The sequence below is a fragment of the Silene latifolia genome, chromosome 2 (assembly GCF_048544455.1).
Source record: "Silene latifolia isolate original U9 population chromosome 2, ASM4854445v1, whole genome shotgun sequence".
NCBI classification, from domain to species: domain Eukaryota; kingdom Viridiplantae; phylum Streptophyta; class Magnoliopsida; order Caryophyllales; family Caryophyllaceae; genus Silene; species Silene latifolia.
In genome coordinates this window covers 4,471,636-4,494,218 of record NC_133527.1, presented here as the reverse complement: position 1 = coordinate 4,494,218, position 22,583 = coordinate 4,471,636, and the positions used below count along the sequence as shown (strand labels likewise).

Genomic DNA, 22,583 nt, shown 5'->3' with positions numbered 1-22,583 from the left:
AATATATTTATTTAGTTTTGCTTATTTATTGCAGAATTATTCAACCTTACAAATGGGAAACTGGTCTGAATTAGAGTATAATCTTCTAGGTGAGATTGTGCTAAAACTAGATGTAATTGAAGAATTTGTTTATTTTTCGATTGTTTGTCGCTCATGGAATCGTGCTTCTTCCTTGGTTAAACCCATGTGGAAGCCATCAATGCCATGTCTACTCCTAGCAGAGAACTGCCACAAAAACCCGGCTTTTCTCAGAAAAGTCGTTAGTCTCGACAATGATAGACACTACCAATTAAGTCTTCCCTACACTTTCGGTGCTAGATGTTGGGGTTCAACTTGCGGATGGGTTGTCACTTTCGACCTTAGACGACAAATTTATATATACAACCCGTTTACCAAGGCTAGACTTCGCCTCCCGCCTCAACCTACCTTTCCAAACCAAGATCCACCCCTTGATGATGAGGAAGAAGATGCTATTTGTAAACGACGAGGTTTTATTACAAAGGCGATAGTAGTAAAAGATGTCGAAAGGGGAAACAATGGTAACGATTTGATAGTTTTGGCGATTCATACTAAATGGACGAGATTCTTGTCTTTTGCAAGACCGGGTGATCTTACATGGACTTCAATCGTTCCCCCATGGCCCTTTACTCATCGTCGTGCTATGGATATTTTGTGTAAAGATCGATTGATACTAATTTTATACGAGGATGCATCGGTTGGGTGTCTCGACTTATCAGTATTAAGTAAAAGCACAAAATTTGATCAATCTGTGAAGGCTATCCAATTCTTGCCATCTTCCGAGGTTTTTAAGAATGGTCTCAATAAGTATTTACAGGAAATATGTTTTGTGGAGTCCTTAGGTAATTTGCTCATCGTTCTTCGGCATATATGTTTTATTTGGTATTATTCAGATAGTCAAGTCGCTAAAGAGGAAAGGTACAAAACCGACAATTTCGAGGTATTTACATTTGATTCAGAGGCTAAAAAGTGGGAACAAGTCACGGAATTGGGTGATGTTGCATTGTTTGTAGGCGATAACCAGAGTATATCAGTACGAGCATCAGATTGTCGAAACTGTAAATCAAATTGCATTTACTTCACTGATGATTGTGATAAACTCTGGGATTTTCCAGCAAAGTTTAGAGGGCATGACATGGGGATTTTCGACTTGGCAACCGGAAAAATTCACCAGTTTTACAGTGGCGACGATGTGCATTCTGATTTTTGTACGCCGTTTTGGTTTATGCCTCGCTTTTAGATTTCAGAAACATTCTGTCATACGAGTAATATAAGAGCAATATGTGAGTGGTAAGTATTTCAAGGTCGAGATATTGAAGTAGACAAATAAAAGCAAATTATGGTATAAGATGACGAATATAATAATATTGTTTCAAACTTACTCATTCATGTAACTCACAAAATATGGATATACTATCAAACGCTTTCAATCGCAGCATCACAATTTAGGGTTAGGGTTTTTAAAATCAAAAAAAAAAAAAATATGGATATACTATAGAAATCCCTAACCGATTCGATAACTTTAATTTGAATATCTGAAATATTTTTATCCGATATGGATATCTGATTTCAAGAACTTATAAATTAAGTTAGTTTTGGTGCCCGATTCCGCCCAACCTAGCTTCATTACCGTCTAATTTTTTTATATTATGAAACTAAAATGTGTTGGCTTGTTTTATTTATACTCTTACCATTTATAATTTATGTTTGTATATCCTATTTAAAAGGGTTTTTCTCTGGTGCACCCTCGTGTTTTTTCAATTTTTATTTTATACCCCTCCTTTTCGCGAATCTATCTCGTATACCCCTGAAATTAACTAATGATTTAAAACCGTGACATAAGCTCTGTCTGACGTCAAATACTCCGTTAATGTGCCGACTTGGACAAATGGTTTGGTTTGTTGACTTTCCATATTCGATTTTCAATACTAATTTTCGTCCGAGACTCGTTTATCGTGTACCGGCACCCTCAAATGTCCTCTGTTGCTTCTCAAAATTTGTGTGGCTGCTTTATCTCACCCAAGAAACTACCCGTATGATTTTCATGCATTTTCGTTCTGAAACCCTAAAATCCCGAAAACCATGTATTATAACACTTAAATTTGAGCCATTTGGGAGCTCTTACCTAGTCATGTTTATTTTCCTCCCATTTAAGAAACATGACCTAGGGAATGTTTTGTCCCGGGGCCCTAAAATCCCGAAAACCTTGTATTTTACACTTAAATTTGAGCCATTTAGGAGGTTGTGTCGGGTCATGTTTCTTTTCCTCCTAGTTTTTTTTACCATGTGTCAGGAGTCGCATCACGCGTTATCGTATTCGATTTTCAGCCCTAAATAAGATGTTTCATCTTCTTTTATGGAATATTCGATTTTCATCCGAGACTCGTTTATCGCTTACCGGCACCCTCAAATGTCCTCTGATAGTTCTCAAAATTTGTGTGGCTGTTTTATCTGTTCCGAGAAACCATCTGTATAATTTATGGACTTTTTCGTTTCGGGACCCTGAAATCCCGAAAACCGTGTATTATACACTTACATTTGAGCCGTTTAGGAGGTTGTACCGGGTAATGTTTTTTTTCCTCCCTGTTTTTCTACCACATGTTAGGGTTCGATTCATGATTTACCGTATTCAATTTTCAACCCTAATTAAGAAGTATTCATCTTCTTTTAAGGAATACCCGATTTTCGTCCGAGACTACTTTATCGCCCACCGGCACACCCAAATGTCCTCTGTTTTTTCTCAAAACTTGTGTGGTTGCTTTAGCTGACCCGATGAACTGTCCTTATGATTTACGGACATTTTTATCCCATGACCCTGAAAGCTGAAATCTTGAAAATCGTGTATTATACACTTAAATTTGAGGCATTTAGGAGGTCGTACCGGCTCATTTTTGTTTTCCTCCCAGTTTTTCTACCATATGTCATGGGTTGTTTCATAAGCTACCGTATTCGATTTTCAGCCCTAAATAAGAAGTATTCAACTATTTTTAAGGAGTGCCTGATTTTCTTCCGAGACTCGTTTATCCCGTACCGGCACCCTCAAATGTCCTTTGTTGCTTCTTAAAAAATTTGTGGTTGCTTTATCTTCTCCGAGAAACCATCCATATGATTTTCGGACATTTTCGTTTCGGGACCTTGAAATCCCGAAAATCGTGTATTATACACTTAGATTTGTGCCCTTTAGGAGCTCGTACCGAGTCATGTTTGTTTTGCTCGGACTGTCTTCATCTTCTATTTTTTTTTTTGGTGACGAGGAAACCCGTAACCGCTACCTTTGGTCGCACTTGATAAACCCCTCGGTAGGGATGGCAATTATGACCTAAATCAAACCGAACCCGAATCGAAACGAAGGAAAAAATTCGATCCAAACCCACCTTTATAAACCCATCGTCATCCACTATTTAAAAACCAATATCCATATCCACAATTCGAAAACCCGAACCAAATTCAATTCTGATCCATACATACTCGAACCCTGTCCAATCGGATATTTTGAAAATTTAGGCTTTATTAAACTTGAAATTTCAATTTTTTTTATATAAGATTAATTTTTTATGTTGCCAAATCAAGTTTCGGATTATTTGGTGGATCGGGTATGGATTTGGAGTAGGTATGGGTTAGAAAACCTGCCTGCTAAAGGTCGTCGACAATTTACTAATTATCGTCGACAATTTTAATGAACTTCCAAAACTACCCCTCCCTCACACTCCCCCTTATATTTTTTCCGTCTTGTTTTGTTTTCGTAAAAAAATAATTAATAATTACTAATAAACCCCGTTCGGGGATAGTTCGTTTTATTTTAATTTTTTAATTTATTGAAATTTATTTTAATTAGCGATTATCGGTCCACGCACCCAAAACTAATTTAAGATGGAAATTAATAATTTTTTTTAAAAAAAAAAAAATTGTTGAAAAAGGGCCCGGACAAAGAAATTTTTCGTCCAGACCATGGTCCAGACAAAAATATTTTTCGTCCAGACCCAGGTCCAGACGGAAAATATTTTCGTCCAGATCAGTCCGCGATTTAAAAATATTTTCGTCCGGAAAAAAAAAAAAAAAAAAAAAATTTTAAAAAAAAAAATTTTTTTTTTCCGGACGAAAATATTTTTCGTCTGGACCTGGGTCTGGACGAAAATATTTTCCGTCTGGACCTGGGTCTGGACGAAAAATATTTTTGTCTGGACCATGGTCTGGACGAAAATTTTCTTTGTCCGGACCTTGGTCTGGACGAAAATGTTTTTCGTCCGGAAAAAAAAAGTTTTTTTTTTTTTTTTTTTTTTTTTTGAAAAAAAATCATTTTCTGACTTAGATTAATTTTTGGTGCGGTAATCGATAATCGCTAAGTTCTCGTTCATGTTGTTAAGTACAAATCCCGCTTTTTTTTTTTTTTTTTTTGTTTGAAAGATTTTAGTGAGACGGAAATTACATTTTAGTGAGACGGAAATGGAGTTATGTTATGGAGGGCAAACTTGGAAATTTACATTAAATGTCGACGATAATTAGTAAATTGTCGACGACATATAGCAGGACCCTTAGAAAAAAGTATAATGAATCGGTTATGGATTATAAAATTTTGGATATAGATCGGGTATGGATATTGATCTTTGATCCAATAAGTAAGTGGATTAGGATTGGATCTTGCAAAATCCGATCCAATCCGCCTTATTGCCATCCCTGCCCCTCGGGTATACGTGATAGCCTGCAAACCACGTATACCAGGTAAGCCACCCGAAAGTGACATGCTCGAAGGCATAGTCTCACACCATAAATACACAAGATTGCTCTTGGGAGGGAGGGTGCTCTTGGGAGGGAGGGGGGCTTGAACCTGAAACCTTTGTAATTTCATCCAAGTTTTAACCACTAATAGACTACACCGTTGCGAGCAAGAGCAAGGGTGGACATCTTTAATGTCTAGCCCGGGTCCGGTCAATGAAACTGTGGGTTGAGCGAGCCTAACCATTTTCTTTATACTCGAGTATTTATTATTTGCAAAAAAAAAAACAGCGTATTATTTACTTATTTATCGATCTAAATCAAACAGGCTCAAAAGTTAAGCTTCAGCCTAACCTAGGCGATCACCTGCGCCACGTCGGTCTATGTCGTGGGTTCAATGGATGCCGAAAAGCAACCCGAGAGATGGGCCAAGTCGGGTTTAGGCGGGTTGGCCCGCACTATTGTCCAACTTTACCTATAACCAATCAAAGTTGTTTAGCTTGAAGGCGTTATGACTTATGAGTGACATGGAGCGATCTAGGCCATTTAATTTTGATGAATGGTTAGGATGACAACAAGAAATAGTATTCTAACCCGAATCCGAGTAGGATATAACACATGACCCAAAGTATCCTCTTATATACTAGCTATAAATAAATACCAACCCTTTAAAGAACAGCAAATACATACACCTGATTCAACTACTTAAATTCCATAGTGAACTCAACAATCTCTACTTCATCCTACTATCGAGTACAACTTCGGGTAACAAGGTTAGGCTTTTTTCCCCTAGCAAATTAATGACACAACGATTTGTTACTCCCTCGTTCGAGCCAATTCACATATATATTCAATAAACGTAAGAAATTGACTTAAACAGAGGAGTATATACTATATACCCTATAATATAATTGATATATTTTTTCTCATTGTAATTATTTCTTTTATCTTTGATTAAAATAATATTTATGTACAAAGAGGGAAATGATTGAATAGGGTAAGGAGTATTAGATTATGAAATTAAAACCGCAACAAAAAACAAAAACAAATTATAATTCGAAATGTGGTTTTTGCTTAGGAGTCGGAAACCCGTTTTGCATGAGAGGAGAAAATTGAAAAGTAGTTTTGCGTGAGTATAGTTCGAAACAGAGCAGGCTACATAGCATAGCTCCATAGTAGCCCAAAAGTTAATTAAATTTATTAATTTTTGCTAGCTAATTGATGGTTATTGAGCCGTCACTTTCATTACTGTCTAGCCCGGGTCAATGTATTTATTAATTTTTGCTAGATAAAATGAAGAGTATATGTGAATGTAAGGCTATTGAGCCGTCACTTTCATTGATGGTTAGCAGAATACAAAACGATGCTACTTATAGCTAATTACATGGGTAACAAACCCTAGTCAAACTACCTTAACATAAGCCTACAAATAAGATAGTCAAAGATACATCTAACCACCTAAATATTTACAATATATGAATATAGGTAAGGATAGGAAATATATCATACGGATATATATTTCCATACTCCCCCTTAAGTTGGAGCAGTCGGAACACGAATGCCCAACTTCTGTTCGAAGATAATTGAAGGCCTCATTACCAAGGGCTTTAGTAAAGAGGTCCGCAATTTGTTCCTTGCTTCGAACATGACTGGTTGCAATGTTGTTGGTGACTAAATGTTGTCGCACAAAATGACAATCTATCTCAATGTGTTTTGTGCGATCATGAAAGACGGGGTTCTTTGCAATATGTAAAGCCGCTTGATTATCGCATAGAACTCGCATAGGTTGATCATGATTAATCCCGAGTGAATTGAGTAATGACTTAAGCCAAAGCAACTCCCGTGTCACTGCTGCGAGTGCCCTATACTCCGCTTCTGCAGACGATAATGCGACTGTATGTTGCTTCTTAACTTTCCACGAGATGGGAGTTGGACCCAAGGAAACAAAGTATCCAGTAAGAGATCTCCTTGTCAGCGGGCACCGAGCATGATCGGAATCGGAATAACCATACAACTGAAGTGGTGCATTTCGACTCATTACTATGCCTTTCCCGGGACTTCCTTTTAGGTAGCGAATGACTCGAAGGGCCGCGTCCCAATGCTCCTTGCGGGGTTCATGAACAAATTGTGACAACGTGTGAACGACGTATGTCAAGTCTGGACGGGTTATAGTTAAGTACACCAATCGTCCGACAAGTCGTCGATAAATCATTGGGTCGCGTAAGACATACCCACTGGCAAGAGCTAATTGGTGATTTTGCACAATAGGGGTGCCAATTGGCTTGGCCCCTTCCATTTTCGCTTCCTTGATTATTTCCATGGCATACTTTCGTTGGCTTAAAAATAATCCCGGTGTGCCGTGAGCAACCTCGATTCCCAAGAAATACTTGAGTTTCCCGAGGTCTTTGATTCCAAACTTCTTATGAAGAAAACATTTCAATTTGTCACAAGCTGCTTGGTTATCACTTACGACAATCATGTCGTCGACGTAAACTAAAACACCAAGGAACACGCCATTTGAGTCCATCGTAAACAAAGAGTAATCAGCCATGGAGTGAACAAAACCATATCCTTTCAATGCCTCCGTCAATTTTGCAAACCATTGCCTCGATGCTTGTTTTAAACCGTACAAGGATTTTAAAAGACGACATACCTTATTGGATCCGCTTGTTTCGAAACCTTGGGGCAATTTCATGTATACTTCTTCACTCAAATCACCGTGAAGGAAAGCATTATTGACGTCTAATTGAGCAATGTTCCAATTTTTCGAAACAGCTACAGCTAGCAAGGCTCGAACACTTGTCATTTTTGCGACGGGTGCAAAAGTTTCGTGATAATCCACACCTTCAACTTGGGTAAACCCTTGAGCAACTAGGCGTGCTTTATATCGTTCAATTGTCCCGTCTGCTTTGAATTTAATTTTGTAAATCCATTTGCAGCCAATAGGCCTTTTTCCTTGAGGTAATTCGACAATGTCCCAGGTACGGTTATTTTCAAGAGCTTGTATTTCGTTTTTCATGGCAATTCTCCACTCCTCATGTTTAACTGCCTCATTATAATATTTCGGCTCCTTAATAGCATCAATGGCTGCAAGAAAATTCTTGTGACAAAGCGAGAAACAATTGTTTGTGACATAATTAACCATTGGATAACGAGTACCTTTCGAAGAGGACGGAGCTTGTGACGGGTGAGCCGTGTTGGTGGAGATGACACGAGTGGACTTGCATATGTAATCCTTTCGCCATGCCGGTTCGAACTTTTGTCGCTCTCCTCTGCCAAGTCTAGGCTCCTCATTAACGTCACTATCTTCCCCTTCAACATTGGTCACATCGTTATTCTCCCCCTCAACTTGGGACTCGGCTGTTTCGACACCATGCCCTTCAACATTCTCCTCATTGTCTTCCTCGGTGGGGTTTATGGTTGTGGGTTCAGGTAAGGTCGAAACAGGGGAAATAAGAGCTGCGGGGTCATGTCCGAAAAAGGGTATTTGTTCATCATTCTCGCTTAACTCTTGACCATCGATTGATTTCCCAATTCGGTTTGTGTCATCATACGGAAAAACATGTTCATAGAAAACAACATCTCGCGAGACAATGATTTTTCGTGTTTTTAAATCGAACAACCTCCATCCCTTTTGGCTCTTTGGGTATCCCACGAATATGCACCGGCTCCCCCTTTCTTTGAATTTGTCTTTTGGTCTTTGTTTGTTGTGGGCATAAGCTAAACAACCTAAAACACGTAGGTTGTCGAGGTTTGGTGGGTGACCGTGTATGAGCTCATAGGGTGTGCGTCCTTGTAAGAGTTGAGTTGGGGTTCGGTTAATTAGATAGGCTGCGGTTAATATGCATTCTCCCCAAAATTCAATGGGTAAGTTGGCCTGGAACCGTAATGCCCTTGCTTTTTCCAAAATATGTCGGTGTTTACGCTCAACCCTCCCGTTTTGTTGTGGGGTGTCAATAGTACTGGTTTGAAAAATCATACCATTTTCATTATAGAATTGCTTTAATGGTCCCGAAAGAAATTCGGTCCCATTATCGCTTTGAACAATTTTTACTTGTTTCCCAAACTGAACTTGTACCATTTTGACAAAATTTTTAATTAAGTCTGACACTTCTCCCTTATCTTTCATGAGGTGAACCCAAACACTACGACTGTGGTCATCAACAACAGTAAGAAAATAATGCGCACCCGATAAATTCTTAGCTTGGTACGGACCCCATATATCACAGTGAATGAGACCGAAAAGAATAGCATGACGCTTATGATTAATTTTAAAACTTGACCGAGTATGTTTGGCGCGACAACAAGGATCACAAACAACAGTATTATCAAAAGAGAGTTTCGTTCCAACTAAAGTACTTAAATGAGGTAAAATATTCTTAGACGGGTGACCTAATCTGCGGTGCCATACCCGTTCTTTATTCACCATCGTTGCTCCTGCTCTGTAGCCGCCACTCGTGTCATATAATAAACGCCGTCTCGATGCTCACCCCGTCCAATCTCCGTCTTCGTAGATTGGTCCTGTATTATACAATAATTAGAATTAAAAATCACAAGACAATTATTCTCACGGATGATGTGTTGTATCGAAATCGGTGACAAGTTAACGAGGGTACAAATAAAACGTCATTGAGTGTGAATGAATCATTTAACACGATTTTCCCGTGTTCCTTCGCAACAATAGACGACCCATTTGGAAGGCCAACAACAGAAGATTCATCCTCCCAAATGTCAGTGAGCAATTCTCTACAACCCGTCATATGATGTGAGCACCCACTGTCAAGCATCCATTCACGCAAATTTAAGAGATTCGTACCTCGTAAGTTCTCGTTACCTTCTGCCTTGGCAGCAATCATCGTCCGTAATTGGTCAATTTCTTCACCGGTGAGGTCTTTCTTGGTGGGCTCGGTCTCGGTGGTCGTAGCATTGGCAGTGTGTGCGGAATTATTTGAGTGTCTGCCTCCACGATTTCCACCTCTGCCGCCTCTCCTTCCTCGACCGCGTCCTTTGCCAATTCCATGTTTTTCCCAACAATTTTCTTCGAGATGATACCATTTGCCACAATGAGTACATCGGGGTGGTTCGTACTCTTTCTGCTCATCAGGTGCACCACTCCCACGACCACGTCCTACTCCTCCCGGACCGCCATCGCAACCTCTCGTGGTGTCCTCGCGACTTCGAGTAATGACCTTGTGTCTTTCTTCGCGTAAGACTAACGCATAGGCACGACTGAGGGATGTAAGGGTGTCCTCCATTAGTAGGTTCGATCGAATGTGGTCGTAAAGAGAAGTGTTAAGACCCATAATGAACTGGTGGACCTTCTCATCTTCTCGTTCTTTTGTTAGAGCAGCCGCGGCTCCGCAAGTGCAGTTTGGAATGTGGCTATAGTTTGCCAATTCATCCCAAATTGATTTGAGGTGGGTATAGTAGTCCACGACAGATCGTGTGCCTTGCTTGCATTCGGCTAGCTCGCTTTTGAGTTGATGCACGCGTGGAGCATTGCCCGCTGCATATCGTTCCTGAAGTTCTTTCCATATATCGCGCACAAGTGCGGAGAAAGCAATGCTTGGGTGTAATTTCTCGTCAATGACGCTGCGTAACCAAGCTTTGACCATGGCATTGCACTGTCGCCATGCCACAACTTCGAGAGAATCATCCGTACCAACGGGTTTGGGAACGGTACCATCGACAAAGCCAAGTTTGTTCTTGGCGTCGAGTCCGTTACGAACCGCATCGGCCCATAGGTCATAATTCTCACCGTTAAAAATTGTTTGAGTCAATTTTAGACTCGGACTTTCGGAAGGATGGAGAAACAATGGTGACGACGGTGAGATGCTCATCGTGTTTGAATCACCGTCTTTCTTAATGCTTGAATCTCCGTCTTTTGTCATTTGTTTTTGTGTTTTTGAAAAAAAAAAAAAAAAAATGAAACAGTAACGAGGATCAAAACCCGCTCTCTGATACCATGATAAAATGAAGAGTATATGTGAATGTAAGGCTATTGAGCCGTCACTTTCATTGATGGTTAGCAGAATACAAAACGATGCTACTTATAGCTAATTACATGGGTAACAAACCCTAGTCAAACTACCTTAACATAAGCCTACAAATAAGATAGTCAAAGATACATCTAACCACCTAAATATTTACAATATATGAATATAGGTAAGGATAGGAAATATATCATACGGATATATATTTCCATAAAATTTATTAATTTTTGCTAGCCGAAAATCTCTAAAACTGCGATCTTACCAAAGATACTAAAATGTAAGAAGAAATTTTGTTTCTAGCTATGCTCCTTATTCGAAAGGCTTACAATGGATACGTTGTACCTTGTACATACGTACACAGTTATTGTTTTTTTCTTTTCTTTTTGGTGATCAGGGAACCGTGGCCGCTATTTTCGGTGCGCACTAGGTAAACTCTCGGGTATACTTAATAGTAAAGGTGGTAATCGGGTCACTCGGATCGGTTACGAGTCGGGTCAAAGCGGATGGTGTCATATCGGGTTCGAGTTATGTCGAGTCATTGACGGGTACGGGTCGGTTCAGTTCATGTCCGGTCATCTTTGGGTCGGGTCATCAAGAGGTGGCAAGTCGGGTCAGCTCATTAGCGGATCAATGTCGGGTCAGGTTATCAGCATATATTTGATTTTATATATTTAGTTTTAGATGGTAATTTTATATTTAAATAATGGGTAGGTGTATTAAATATAGTTTTAAGTGAAAGTAATTAAGATGAATGTCAATTTGGTGTTATTAAAACCATTATTAAGCTAGTTTATTATCGGGTTATCTATCGGGTTGAGAAAATATTGGGTTACGGGTCGGGTTAGGTTGTGTCGGTTCAGGTTGGGTTCGGGTTGCAAAAAATAAGGCTGTTATCGGTTATCGGGTTGGGTCAGGTCGGTTTCGGTTCACCCCATTTTCGGGTTGTATACTTGTATCGGGTCGGTTTCGGGCGGATTGGGTTGGGTTCCTCGGCTCAGGTCACCTTTTATAAGCTCTACTTGATAGCTTGCAAACCAATATACACAGTTGTTGTTGTGTCTACCTAACTATGCTTGGGGCACATGCAAGTTTCATCATTGATTTGTTAATGTAGAGTCATTGGTGATATCAGGGTTGAGGTTATGAGAAAGGATGAACAAGTCCAGCATGTGACGAAAATAGTTAATCTTAGATAAAACCGTCTTATATGTTAAATTATACCCCGTATATGAAGTACTAAGACGCTCGTATCCATACATTAATTCATACATCAAAGTCTGAAAAAAAAGGAGGGTTTTTCTCACATGTACCTCTATGTTTTCAGTATCAATAGGTCTTGGTATAGATGGGTGGGGCGAACAGACAGTAAAGACCTCTAATAAAATAGGTAGGGGATAAGGTGGGGCACCCCCCATTTGCTTCCCACTTTATGGCAAATGAGTATTTTATGAGGGGAAATGGTATCCGTCTATACATATAGACGGATAGGGTGTGTTTGGATTGAGGGATTTGGAGGGAAAAGAAAGGGAGGGAGAGTAGAGGATTTAAAATCCCTTGTTTGGATAACAAATAAGGGTGGAGGGAAATAAAGGGGGAAAGATTTGGAGGGATCCATTTTCCCTCTTTCAAAGCAAATCAAAATCTCTTCACAATAGACAAGATTTGGAGAGAAATTGTATCCAAACACCCACACCCTATTTCCCCTCCCTTTCACTTCCCTCCTTCCCCCTCCCCTCCCTTTCCCTCCACTTTTGTTATCCAAACACACCCATAGTGTCCGTCTATAATGAGAATTTGTGTTTCAGTATATACTCCTGCCGTTTTTTAATCTCTACTTCACTTATTCTCGATCAAATGTGGCCTTACTAACTTTTTCGTCAATTGTTATGGTCTGAGCCACAATAGGCATTGTACAATGTACACCCTACAACGATCTTATTTAAGTTTTTGTGTAATTTATTTATTTTGGTTTTGACTTTTGTTGCAGATATTCCGAGTTTGACTTCTGACTTTGACTATGAAAATGGTAGATTGGGCTGAGTTGGGCAATGATCTTCTAGCTGAGGTTGCCCTCAAACTAGACGCAATCGAAGACTTTGTTTACTTCTCGGTTGTCTGTCGCTCATGGAATCGCGCGTCTTCCTTAGTTAAACGCAATTGGAAATCATCAATGCCGTATCTTCTCCTAGCGGAAAACCACAAAGAAAACCCGAATTTTCTCAGGCAAATCCTTAGCATCAACAATGACAGGTACTCATCGTTAATCTTGCTTATCTTAATGTCGCAGCATTTCTTTTAAATAAATGTTATGTAATATCGTTGTATGGCTTTGTAGTGCTAGATTTAATTGTCTAGTGTCTGGTGCTACCGAGTCGAGTAACTTACTTTATATTGATTACAATAATATAAGTTATTCACCTTCTGTCCAAAAAAAAAAAAAAAAAAAAAAATTGATAGGTACTACCAGTTAAGTCTTCCACAAACTTTCGGAACAAGATGTTACGGAACATCAATTGGATGGCTTGTTAGCATTGATCTTGACGGACAAATCGACTTGCTCAATCCGCTTACCAAGGAGAGACTACCGCTTCCTCCTCAGTCGACTATGCCAAACCGAGACTTACCCGTTGATGGTGAAGAAGAGGATGCTATTTGCAGAAGACAAGATTCCATTAGAAAGGTTATTGTAGTAAAAGATGTCGAAAGAGGAAACGATGGAAACGATTTGATAGTTTTCGTAAGCCATACTCATTGGAAGAGGTTATTAGCTTTTGCAAGGCCAGGTGATCAAACATGGACTACGATCGTTCCCCCTTGGCCCGCGAAGGAAACTACGTATGATGTCCCATTTAGTCATCGTGCTGTCGATCTTGTAATTCGTGACAATACTTTACTAATTCTGTACGAGGATGCATCGATTGGGTATCTTGACTTATCGGATTTAAGTACAACTACTGTGAAGGCGAAGGAATTCTTGCCATCTCCCGAGGAATTAAAGTCTCGTCTTGATACGTATTTGCTAGAAATGTACTTGGTGGAGTCGTTTGGTAGTTTGTTGATGGTTCATCGAAACAAAAGTGATATCTGGGTGCCGGATAGTCAAGTTGACGAGGACGATCGTTATGAGACAGTTGGTTTCGAGGTGTTTAGGTTCGATATTGAGGTTAAAAAGTGGGAGCAAGTCAAGGAATTGGGTGATGTTGCATTGTTTGTGGGCGATAACCAGAGTATATCAGTAAGAGCATCAGATTGCAGGAACTGTAAATCGAATTGCATTTACTTTACTGACGATTATGCTGAGCAATGGGACAAGCCAGCAAAGTTAGGAGGGCATGATATGGGGATTTTCGACCTGAAAACCGGAGAATTTCAGAAATTTTACAAAGGTGGCAATGGGAATTCAGATGTTTGTACACCCTTCTGGTTTATGCCTCAGTTTTAGCCTGAAATTTCTAACCCTCTACTTTCGAGTCTTGTATGAGATAATCTCACATATATCTCTGACAAATGATCTATGTATTCCGCGTTTAATTAGTGATTGTGGACGATGTTGCATTTTTTGTAGCCGATAACCAGAGTGTATCAGTAAGAGCATCAGATTGTCGAAACTGTAAATCCAATTGCATTTACTTCACAGATTATTGTGATGAATTCTGGAATTTGCCACCAAAGTTTGGAGGGCATGACATAGGGTTTTTCGACTTGGAAGACGGAAAAATTCACCAGTTTTACTGTTTTACAGCGGCGACAATGTGCATTCTGATTTCTGTACGCCCTTTTGGTTTATGCCTCAGTTTTAGTTTTCAGAAACATTCTGTCATAATGCATGTTGATTGTTGAATAATACAGTAATGATGTTTTATTTTGGTCGATAAGATGATAAACATTTGTTTGCCCCTATAAAAACGGGTGAATTGCAAATTTCCAAGAACTGGGAAAATGGAAATTGTTTGGTTCTTTAGGCTACACCGGATACGGCTTAGTCAACAATCAACATGCTTGAAACCATGTATGTTGTAAATTGCAAAGCATCAAAACATCATAGTTTGACAGTTTCAGCCCCAAAAGCTATAATCTACACAGGATCGGCTACAAATAAATTACAGTGTTAAACTTACAATGTGTTAATTAAAAAACAGGTCTCCATGACAGTCACATTTCAAATGTTGCCATACCTACTCTGACCAAGAATGTCGGTGAAGAAAGCGGGGAGGGGTGGATGAAAATGGGTGACGGAAGGAATCGGGTAGTTTCACTTGACCCCGACCCGACTCATTGTCATCACTGTATCTGGCCAAGGGTGTTGTAGGACTACAATGTTACTTTGCTAGATGTACTCTCAACCTATTCTAGGATTTCCTCCAAGGTCCGATGTCGAGGAAATATCATGTTCAGCCACAATGTTTTCCTGCTTCGTAAATTTGGTGTCCATGTCATTCCCGAAACCTGTAACGCTCATTCCATAAAGATGCTGGCCCCATTGGTCGACAAAAGCTTGTTTTTGGCTGTTTTCAGAAGGATGTAGATTACCCGTGGTCGAATCATCCGGCTTCTGCTTCTTTCTCTGTGGAGAGGTGGGCCCGGGGGATCCTTCTGTAACCGGTTGACTTTCGGATGACTTGTTTTTCAGATGATCTTGTTCCTCGGATGGAAGTGCGTCTGAAACTTTCAACATGCTACCCAGTTTCTGCTGCTCTTCTATGATCTTCTGAAGATACTTACCCTGTGCTTCGATCCTCATTTGGAGCTGTCGTTGCACCTTTAAGGAAAAAAAACTTGAAAAATTTAGGAAAACCGTCTAAAAAATTCTTATCTTTTCAGTACACCAATCATGATTATCAAATCATATAATTCTTTTTGACCAAATCATATGGATGATAGTAACAATGCATTACCCTCATATGGGTAATAATTCCACTAGGTGGATTATACGTCTGATATATTACCATAAATTCTATTATTTTTGAGCATTATAATAAAAATTTTGAGTTTTGTTTTAATAATTAAGAGTTTTACTATAAAGTTTACGAGTTTATTCACTTAAAAATTAAGCTCTAAAAAATTACAATAAAACTCCAAAAGAAATAAAGTTTGAGGTAATAAGCTCAAAAAATATACATATATGCTCAAAAACAAAAAAGTTGAAGGTAGTACATCCGATGTATGTTCCTTTTTCTCTAATAATTCCCCCACCACCTCTTCTCCCTCCACAACCAGTACTTTTCCTCGTGTTTTTTCTTTATTTTGGTCTCCATTACCCTAGTACTCCCTCCGTCCCAATCATTTGTTTACCTTTGTTTAAAATACGTCTCACAAAGAGTAAAAATGGTAAACAAATGAATGGGACAAAGGTAGTAGTATATTAGTAATAAGTAATAACCACTCCATGATATGACCTTAGTTTGAAAATGCGCAAGGCGCACCGAGGCCTTAAGGGGCCGAGGCGACGAGGCGCAAAGCGCAAAACGAAGGCGTGCACCTTTTGGACATGAGGCGCCATATTTTTTATAACAAATTTGTAATTTCCAAATAAAATTTTGGGCAACAATGGCCTTTTTAGGATTTTCAAGTTGGCTGGAGTAAAGTTCGGAATAATGGGGAAAATAAATGGCGAGGATTGTCTAAAAGATATGGAAAGTGCGAATTAGTTAGCATTGTTAGGTGAGCCTTATCTAAAAGGCGCACCTGAAATGCACCGAGGCGTTTGAGGCGCGCTTTTTTTAAACTAAGGATATGACGTCTGTAGCTTCACAGGAAACACAAGAACTTTGAAGTCACATGGTACACAACTATGTTACTTTGACACCATTGTTGCCCTTAGTTTGAAGAGGCGCAAGGCGCACCGAGGCGATGAGGCGATAAGGGGCTGAGGTGATGAGGCACAAGACGCAAGGCGAAGGCGCGCGCCTTTTAGACGCGAGGCGCCCTATTTTTTTAGCTTTATTTTATTTCCGAAATAAAATTTTGGGCAACAATACTCCTTTTAGGAGTTTTCAAGATGACTAACATCTAAAGGAGTAAAGTTTAGGAATAATGGTGCAAAGAAAAGGCATATCTAAAGATTTAGACGTACTAATGAACCTCGCTTAGTGAGCCTTGTCCAAAAGGCGCACCTAAAGTGCACCAAGGCGTTTCGGATAGTGCTTCATCCAAGGCGCGCCTTTTCAAACTAAGTCGTTGCCTTATTCTGTATGAATATGTAATACTTGAATGTTTATGTAAGTGTCATGATAGAATACACTTGAAGCCTTGAACAGATTCACAATTCACTAGGGGGCTGGAAACACGGTTTGACACTTCACTTTTGCTGCATATAACGTGCCTACGAGACATTCCTTAGTCTTTTCGACACGACGCTACATTCAGATATTTCGTTCATAGGCCAAAACATGCAAGGAGTACTTTTTTTCACAACATAAATGTCAAAGCCCAAACTGAGTAGCATAAGTATATACTAATAAAGTAATGGCAGCTAAAGAAACAAACCTCAAGTTGCTCATGGAGACGTTTCTGCACCTCCATTTGCATCCTAAGAGCCTCGTTAATTTCTACTCCACTGAAAAGTACGAAGTGGAGATAAGTCATAACTGAAAGCATGCTGATGTTTAAGACAATGATGTAGATTCTAGGAACATAACCCTCTGTTTGGACGAAAAAATTTGAGGGAAGGGAAGGGTTAGTTTTAATGGTAAGTTGGTATGGGGAATCCCGAAGGAGAAGAAATTGCGGATCCATTTTACTTTCTCGAAACCAAAATTAAATCTTTCCAAGTTCTAACCAGAGAAATTTGAAGGGAAAATATGCGATTGCCATAGTGGCTACACAAAAAGACACTCACTGGGTAGACGGATCTGGGTTAGCTTGTCCATCTCCAGAACCTTTCTTTTCATCCTTGGAGCCTATAATTCAAGAATATCCGTTATTCGAAACAGGTTAAACTGTTAAAAGTACATCAAAAAGCAGCATCGAACAGAGAGTAGACACTCCACCATCACTTGGTGACTCCGGCAAGTACTTGGCAAGCCTATATTTCTGCAAAAAGAAATGAAAAGACCAATCAAGATAACTCTGACAAAGGACACGCTTCGAAAGTAATGACATACATACAACTAGAAGTTAAGAAAGACAAACAAAGAACATCAGCATGGATAGGTTACCTGTAAATGACTTTTCACGTGGTAGATGGTAAGTCCAGGGACGCCCATCACACGTAGAACTCCTTTGGGGGTCGCCCCTGCAACAAAGACTAGTAAGAAACCGAACAGAATGACCAGTCTATCTATGTACTATTTTAAAGCCAACTTCTCTCGTAACCAAGATTTTACAAGAAAAGGAATAAAGACTGTAAGTCTATAACTGCCATTTTAAGCGATCCTCCTTCATAACCAAGATTTTACAAGAATAAAAACGAAGACTGAACTGAAACTCTTCAATGAACCTCATAGGTTATCAAAGTCAAAGAATAGCTGTCATTTTGAGTACCAATTTGATGATTTTCAAATTCTAACATCATTTAGTGACACTTTCAAACTTTGATTCATATTAGCAGACCTTATTGTAGGACGGACTTGAGGCTTTGTTGCTGTAATAGTAGTGTAACTGTTGGAATTTGTTCATTCTATTTCCTTTTTGGTGGATATATAACCAAGATGGGTATCTAATTATCTATTGATGTTTTTGGCAATAAATATAACGGGTTGTATCCCATACTAGGTCTTAGAGTCTTAGCTGAAATAATCAAGAAATATCACTTGTTAACGACGAATAAATATCACACAATAATATCCAATTGTAATTGTTAAATTATCTATATATATTTTTTTTCTTATTTTGATGTAGTGCGACTTAATAACTTCTCATTTAGATTTAGATTTTCCTTTCTGTGTTACTGATAAGCATTAATATTGTTTTACAGCTTGTATAATGATTTTAGTTTTTAATAAAAGGATTACAAAACTAAGAAACAGGATTCATCCACAAAAACATGTAAGCACTCGTAATACCACAAGACCATGGTATATATAGGAAGCTACCTGTTCGAGAAACACAGCTGATTTAAAGTTTAAACGTAGAATAAAAATGATTCTGTACTTTAATTGGTATGTGAGCTGTGAGCATAAGAATGCACTGCCTAAGATTCTACATGGAAAATTCTTCCTTTACATCAACCAATACAGATCGACATTCAAACGTACAAATTTAATAACCCAATTCAGCACGACTTAATACCTAAAAAAGAATGTTAACTAATATTCTTAGATCAAATTTCAGAAGATAATTCTGATAATTTAACGCCACTAATCTCATTTTGGCTAGTCTTTGTTTTTCGTCTATAATATTGAGTTATTTCAAAACATTCCCAAGTTTTATACTCCGTATTATTAATTCAAAATCCACGTCCACTGCCATTAACAAAGTACTTCATATTTCCTTTTTCTTCCATCACAAAATGAAATTACTTTGTACCAGAAAAGAATAACATTCAACTTTTAAATAGATCATAACGGCTCTTTACTTCTATAATTACACCATACTTCTAAACTTTAGCATTATCGTGGGTCCTTATTTTGGATAGACAAGAATAATAGAACATTGCATTCAGAAGACACTAGAAAAGGAGAGGAACTTGTAATCTATTTCTTTTGAGAAGATTCCTATATTCCTCAACTGAAGTGTACTCGATTCTAATTCTTTAGCAGTAATAAAACTGTGTTTTTCTATACGGAAACAAAAAAAAGGCAAGGAGATGAATCTTGATATGAAAAGAGAAGGGCAACCGAATAACTATGCCCCAAAAAGATAACAAGTAAAGTGGCGTTACTATGCAGCCTTTAACTGATTATCAACAAAATTGTATTTACCTAATTGTTGAGGTTAATATAGTTAATAACTGATGTTTAACTGAATGATGACATCAATAATCATGCAGTGATGAACAGCTAATCATGTTTATTCACTAGCAATTAATAACTTGATCCGAAAACTGCACATACAGCAGCAGAAACGACATAATTACTAAAATGCCTCAAGGATTCCTAGAAATGCCGGGACGAGGGGGTCTGATGTACGCTATCTACAGAACTGCATCGAGAATTGCACTGAATAACTGCAATAAGAACCGGGAACATAAATGGCAAAAACAAAACGATTTAATTGCATAAAAAAAATACCCACTATCTGGTCCACCAAGCTGGGTGATGGCGTCCACAAAGCGATTGTGAAGTTCTTCAGTCCATCTTAGTCGTTGTCGTCCACCTCCCCCAGGATGAGTTGGACTTCTTGGAGTAGGGCTTCCTAGGGAGCCATGGTTTCCTGATGGCTCACTTGCTTGAGTCTTATGCGGCACCAAGCTCACCGGCGAAAATTTCTTAGCATGGTACATATTTTGAAGTCACTACAATATCCAAACAAACGAAACAACAAAGCAACATTAAAACTTATTGACACCTTGAGAACCATTTAAATCTCACACCTCAAAACATAGTAACATACTCCGTACTAATGTAAACCACATTTTGGAAAGACTCATATTCACAATAAATGTACGAAAAGTCACACGTCTTCAGATGACATAAGCTTGAACCAGATTTTACAACTTTGCCTAGTTGAATTCTACATTATCCTAATTCCTAATTCCCTATCTCTCTAACTAGAACTCTAAAAGGCTAGTAACAACAAACACAACTAGAGTCCATCGTTCACATCAAACCCTTAAAACACTACACTACTAGATTTCATCATTTCACATTGAGTGATCATCCATGCTTGTTACACGAAAAAACATGATAACTCGAATCCTTCTAAACTTAGTAAGAACACCTAGGCACAAATTCAAATTTCTTGACAATGGCAAATAATAAGAAAACAAGCAATCATGGTAAAATAACAAGATAGTGTTACCAGAGCATAATTCGGTAAAATTATACAAGTACTCTTTCCGTCCCAATCATTTGTTTACCATTGATTAAAATACTCCTGACCACAGAGGACAAAAAAGGTAAACAAATGAATGGGACGGAGGGAGTAACCAACACCACAATCCGATGTAATTCGAATTGGTAGGTAACTAATCAAATCCGGCAACCGAATATGGTATCTATCCATCTACATAAAACTTATGCAACTTGCAGTTACTAGCTTATTCGTCGTACTAAATTACTAAAACATACCCAACAAATATAACATTACCAAAATTGAACAAACTATAATCAACCGACACACTTATATCCATAACAACTATCCAAAAATAGAATTGATCATACAAATCCCACAACATTGTCACTTCATATGAACAAATAAAGTAACACTCACTCCGTCTCAATCATTTGTTTACCTTTGATTAAAACATGTCTCATAAAGAATAAAAACATAAACAAATGATGAGGCGGAGGGAGTACGAAAATCAAAACACTCTAACGATAAACAAAGAGATTGCTTACCCAAAAACGGATGAAAATTCACATAAATTGAGCCACCAAAAACAGAAAAGATTGAATTTTTTTCAATGAACAAGGAAAATACACAAATCAAAAACTCGATAATCTCTAAACTTTGAAACATATATTAAAAGGGAAGTTATAATCATGAATTTCCCCTTTTTTGACAGATGATTTTGAACTCAAAAATCAATGATAACGAATAATAAAAAGTGATTAAAGTAGGTCAAAATCAAAACTTTTTAAATACCCACAAAATAATTTACAAAACCCACTTCAAATATGCAATAAAATGATGGATCAAATCAAGGGTTGTTCTTAATTTTGCAAATTTGAGCTTGATTAAGCTTGTTGGGGATTTTTGAAAAATGGGGAAATTAAATAAAATTGAAATTGAAAAAAGTAAGAGAGAGAAGAAGGATTTTGTTTGTTTAGGTTGAAAAGTTTGGATTTTGTGTAAATTGGAGTAATTTGGAAGAGAGGGAGTTGAAGAAGGAGAGAGAGGAAAGGGGATTTTTTTCTGAGAAAAGCAATTGATTTGTGTTTGATTAAAGTTTAGGGATTCAAGTTATTCAACTCAATCCTCCTTTGTTTGTAGGGATGTCAATGGATCGGGTTCGGGTCGGGTGAAGCCTCATCCGTCATCCATCCGTTCTTTTAAAATCTCATCCAACCCGTCCGTCATCCGTGAAACATATCATCCGTCATCCATCCATCCATCATCCATGGATGAAACGGGTGGATCGGGTGATAAACGGGTGTTGTGTATTTATATATTTCAAGTTAAAAAAAATGATGATTTTTTTTTCTCTACAAAAATAAAGTTAGATAATTATTTTAGTTTAACTTTTTAGTGGGTAGGTTCACAAAATATTTATATTGAGAGTAGAAAAATATGAAAATTTAAATATTTTATATCTTAATAATGTGTTATATGTAAAAAAAATCAAATAAAAAATAATAAAATCGGGTGATGGATGGATGGCGGGTGGATTACGGGTGGAATTTCTTCATCCAACCCATCCGTCATCCATCATCCCTTTCATCCGTCATCCATCCATCATCCATTTAAATCGGGTTTTCATCCATCTTTTAGGATCGGGTTTTGATGGATGCGGGTGAAATTGACATCCCTATTTGTTTGTTTAGAGTGTGATAGAGATTATGGTCATTTACACGTTTTAGTTATCGGGGTGTGGGATTAGGGATGTTATTGGGGCGGGTGGTGGTGGATATAGTCATTTATAGGTTCCCCAATATCCATACGCACCAAGTAATTTTCATACCCGTATTCGCCTCAATACCCATGGCGGTGCAAGTTTTCATATCCGTACCCGCCCCACCAAATTAAAATCTAGACCCGTATCCGCCCACCGTTTACCCACCAACCACCTATATCATTATTTTTGTCGATACCTTTTAA

General features: G+C 38.4%; 4 protein-coding genes across 5 annotated transcripts; 2 read left to right on the top strand and 2 right to left on the bottom strand.

Annotated features, from left to right (window-relative positions):
* The first annotated feature begins 52 nt into the window (after positions 1–52).
* LOC141627689 (putative F-box protein At4g17565) lies at positions 53–1,258 on the top strand. Its single transcript, XM_074440919.1, has one exon. It carries the CDS (start codon positions 53–55, stop codon positions 1,256–1,258), a length of 1,206 nt encoding a protein of 401 aa, XP_074297020.1.
* A 4,106-nt stretch (positions 1,259–5,364) lies between these two features.
* LOC141642070 (putative F-box protein At1g65770) lies at positions 5,365–14,278 on the top strand. Of its 2 annotated transcripts, XM_074450754.1 has the most exons (3): positions 5,365–5,504; positions 12,712–12,974; positions 13,182–14,278. In XM_074450754.1, the coding sequence occupies exons 2-3, from the start codon at positions 12,742–12,744 to the stop codon at positions 14,164–14,166; spliced, it is 1,218 nt and encodes a 405-aa protein (XP_074306855.1). In that variant the 5' UTR covers positions 5,365–5,504; positions 12,712–12,741; the 3' UTR covers positions 14,167–14,278. The 2 variants fall into 2 exon arrangements, with proteins under 2 accessions (XP_074306855.1, XP_074306854.1); XM_074450753.1 differs by lacking the exon at positions 5,365–5,504 and having other exon boundaries at positions 12,667–12,974.
* Positions 9,282–10,622, bottom strand: LOC141627678 (uncharacterized). The gene has a single exon (XM_074440907.1). The coding sequence runs from the start codon at positions 10,620–10,622 to the stop codon at positions 9,282–9,284; it is 1,341 nt and encodes a 446-aa protein (XP_074297008.1).
* A 431-nt stretch (positions 14,279–14,709) lies between the features above and the next one.
* On the bottom strand, positions 14,710–21,717 carry LOC141642071 (myb family transcription factor RLI1-like). Its single transcript, XM_074450755.1, has 7 exons — positions 21,164–21,717; positions 19,899–20,118; positions 17,882–17,958; positions 17,714–17,756; positions 17,563–17,623; positions 17,211–17,280; positions 14,710–15,483 (listed from the first exon to the last, which is right to left on the bottom strand). The coding sequence occupies exons 2-7, from the start codon at positions 20,104–20,106 to the stop codon at positions 15,064–15,066; spliced, it is 879 nt and encodes a 292-aa protein (XP_074306856.1). The 5' UTR covers positions 20,107–20,118; positions 21,164–21,717; the 3' UTR covers positions 14,710–15,063.
* Positions 21,718–22,583: the final 866 nt, after the last annotated feature.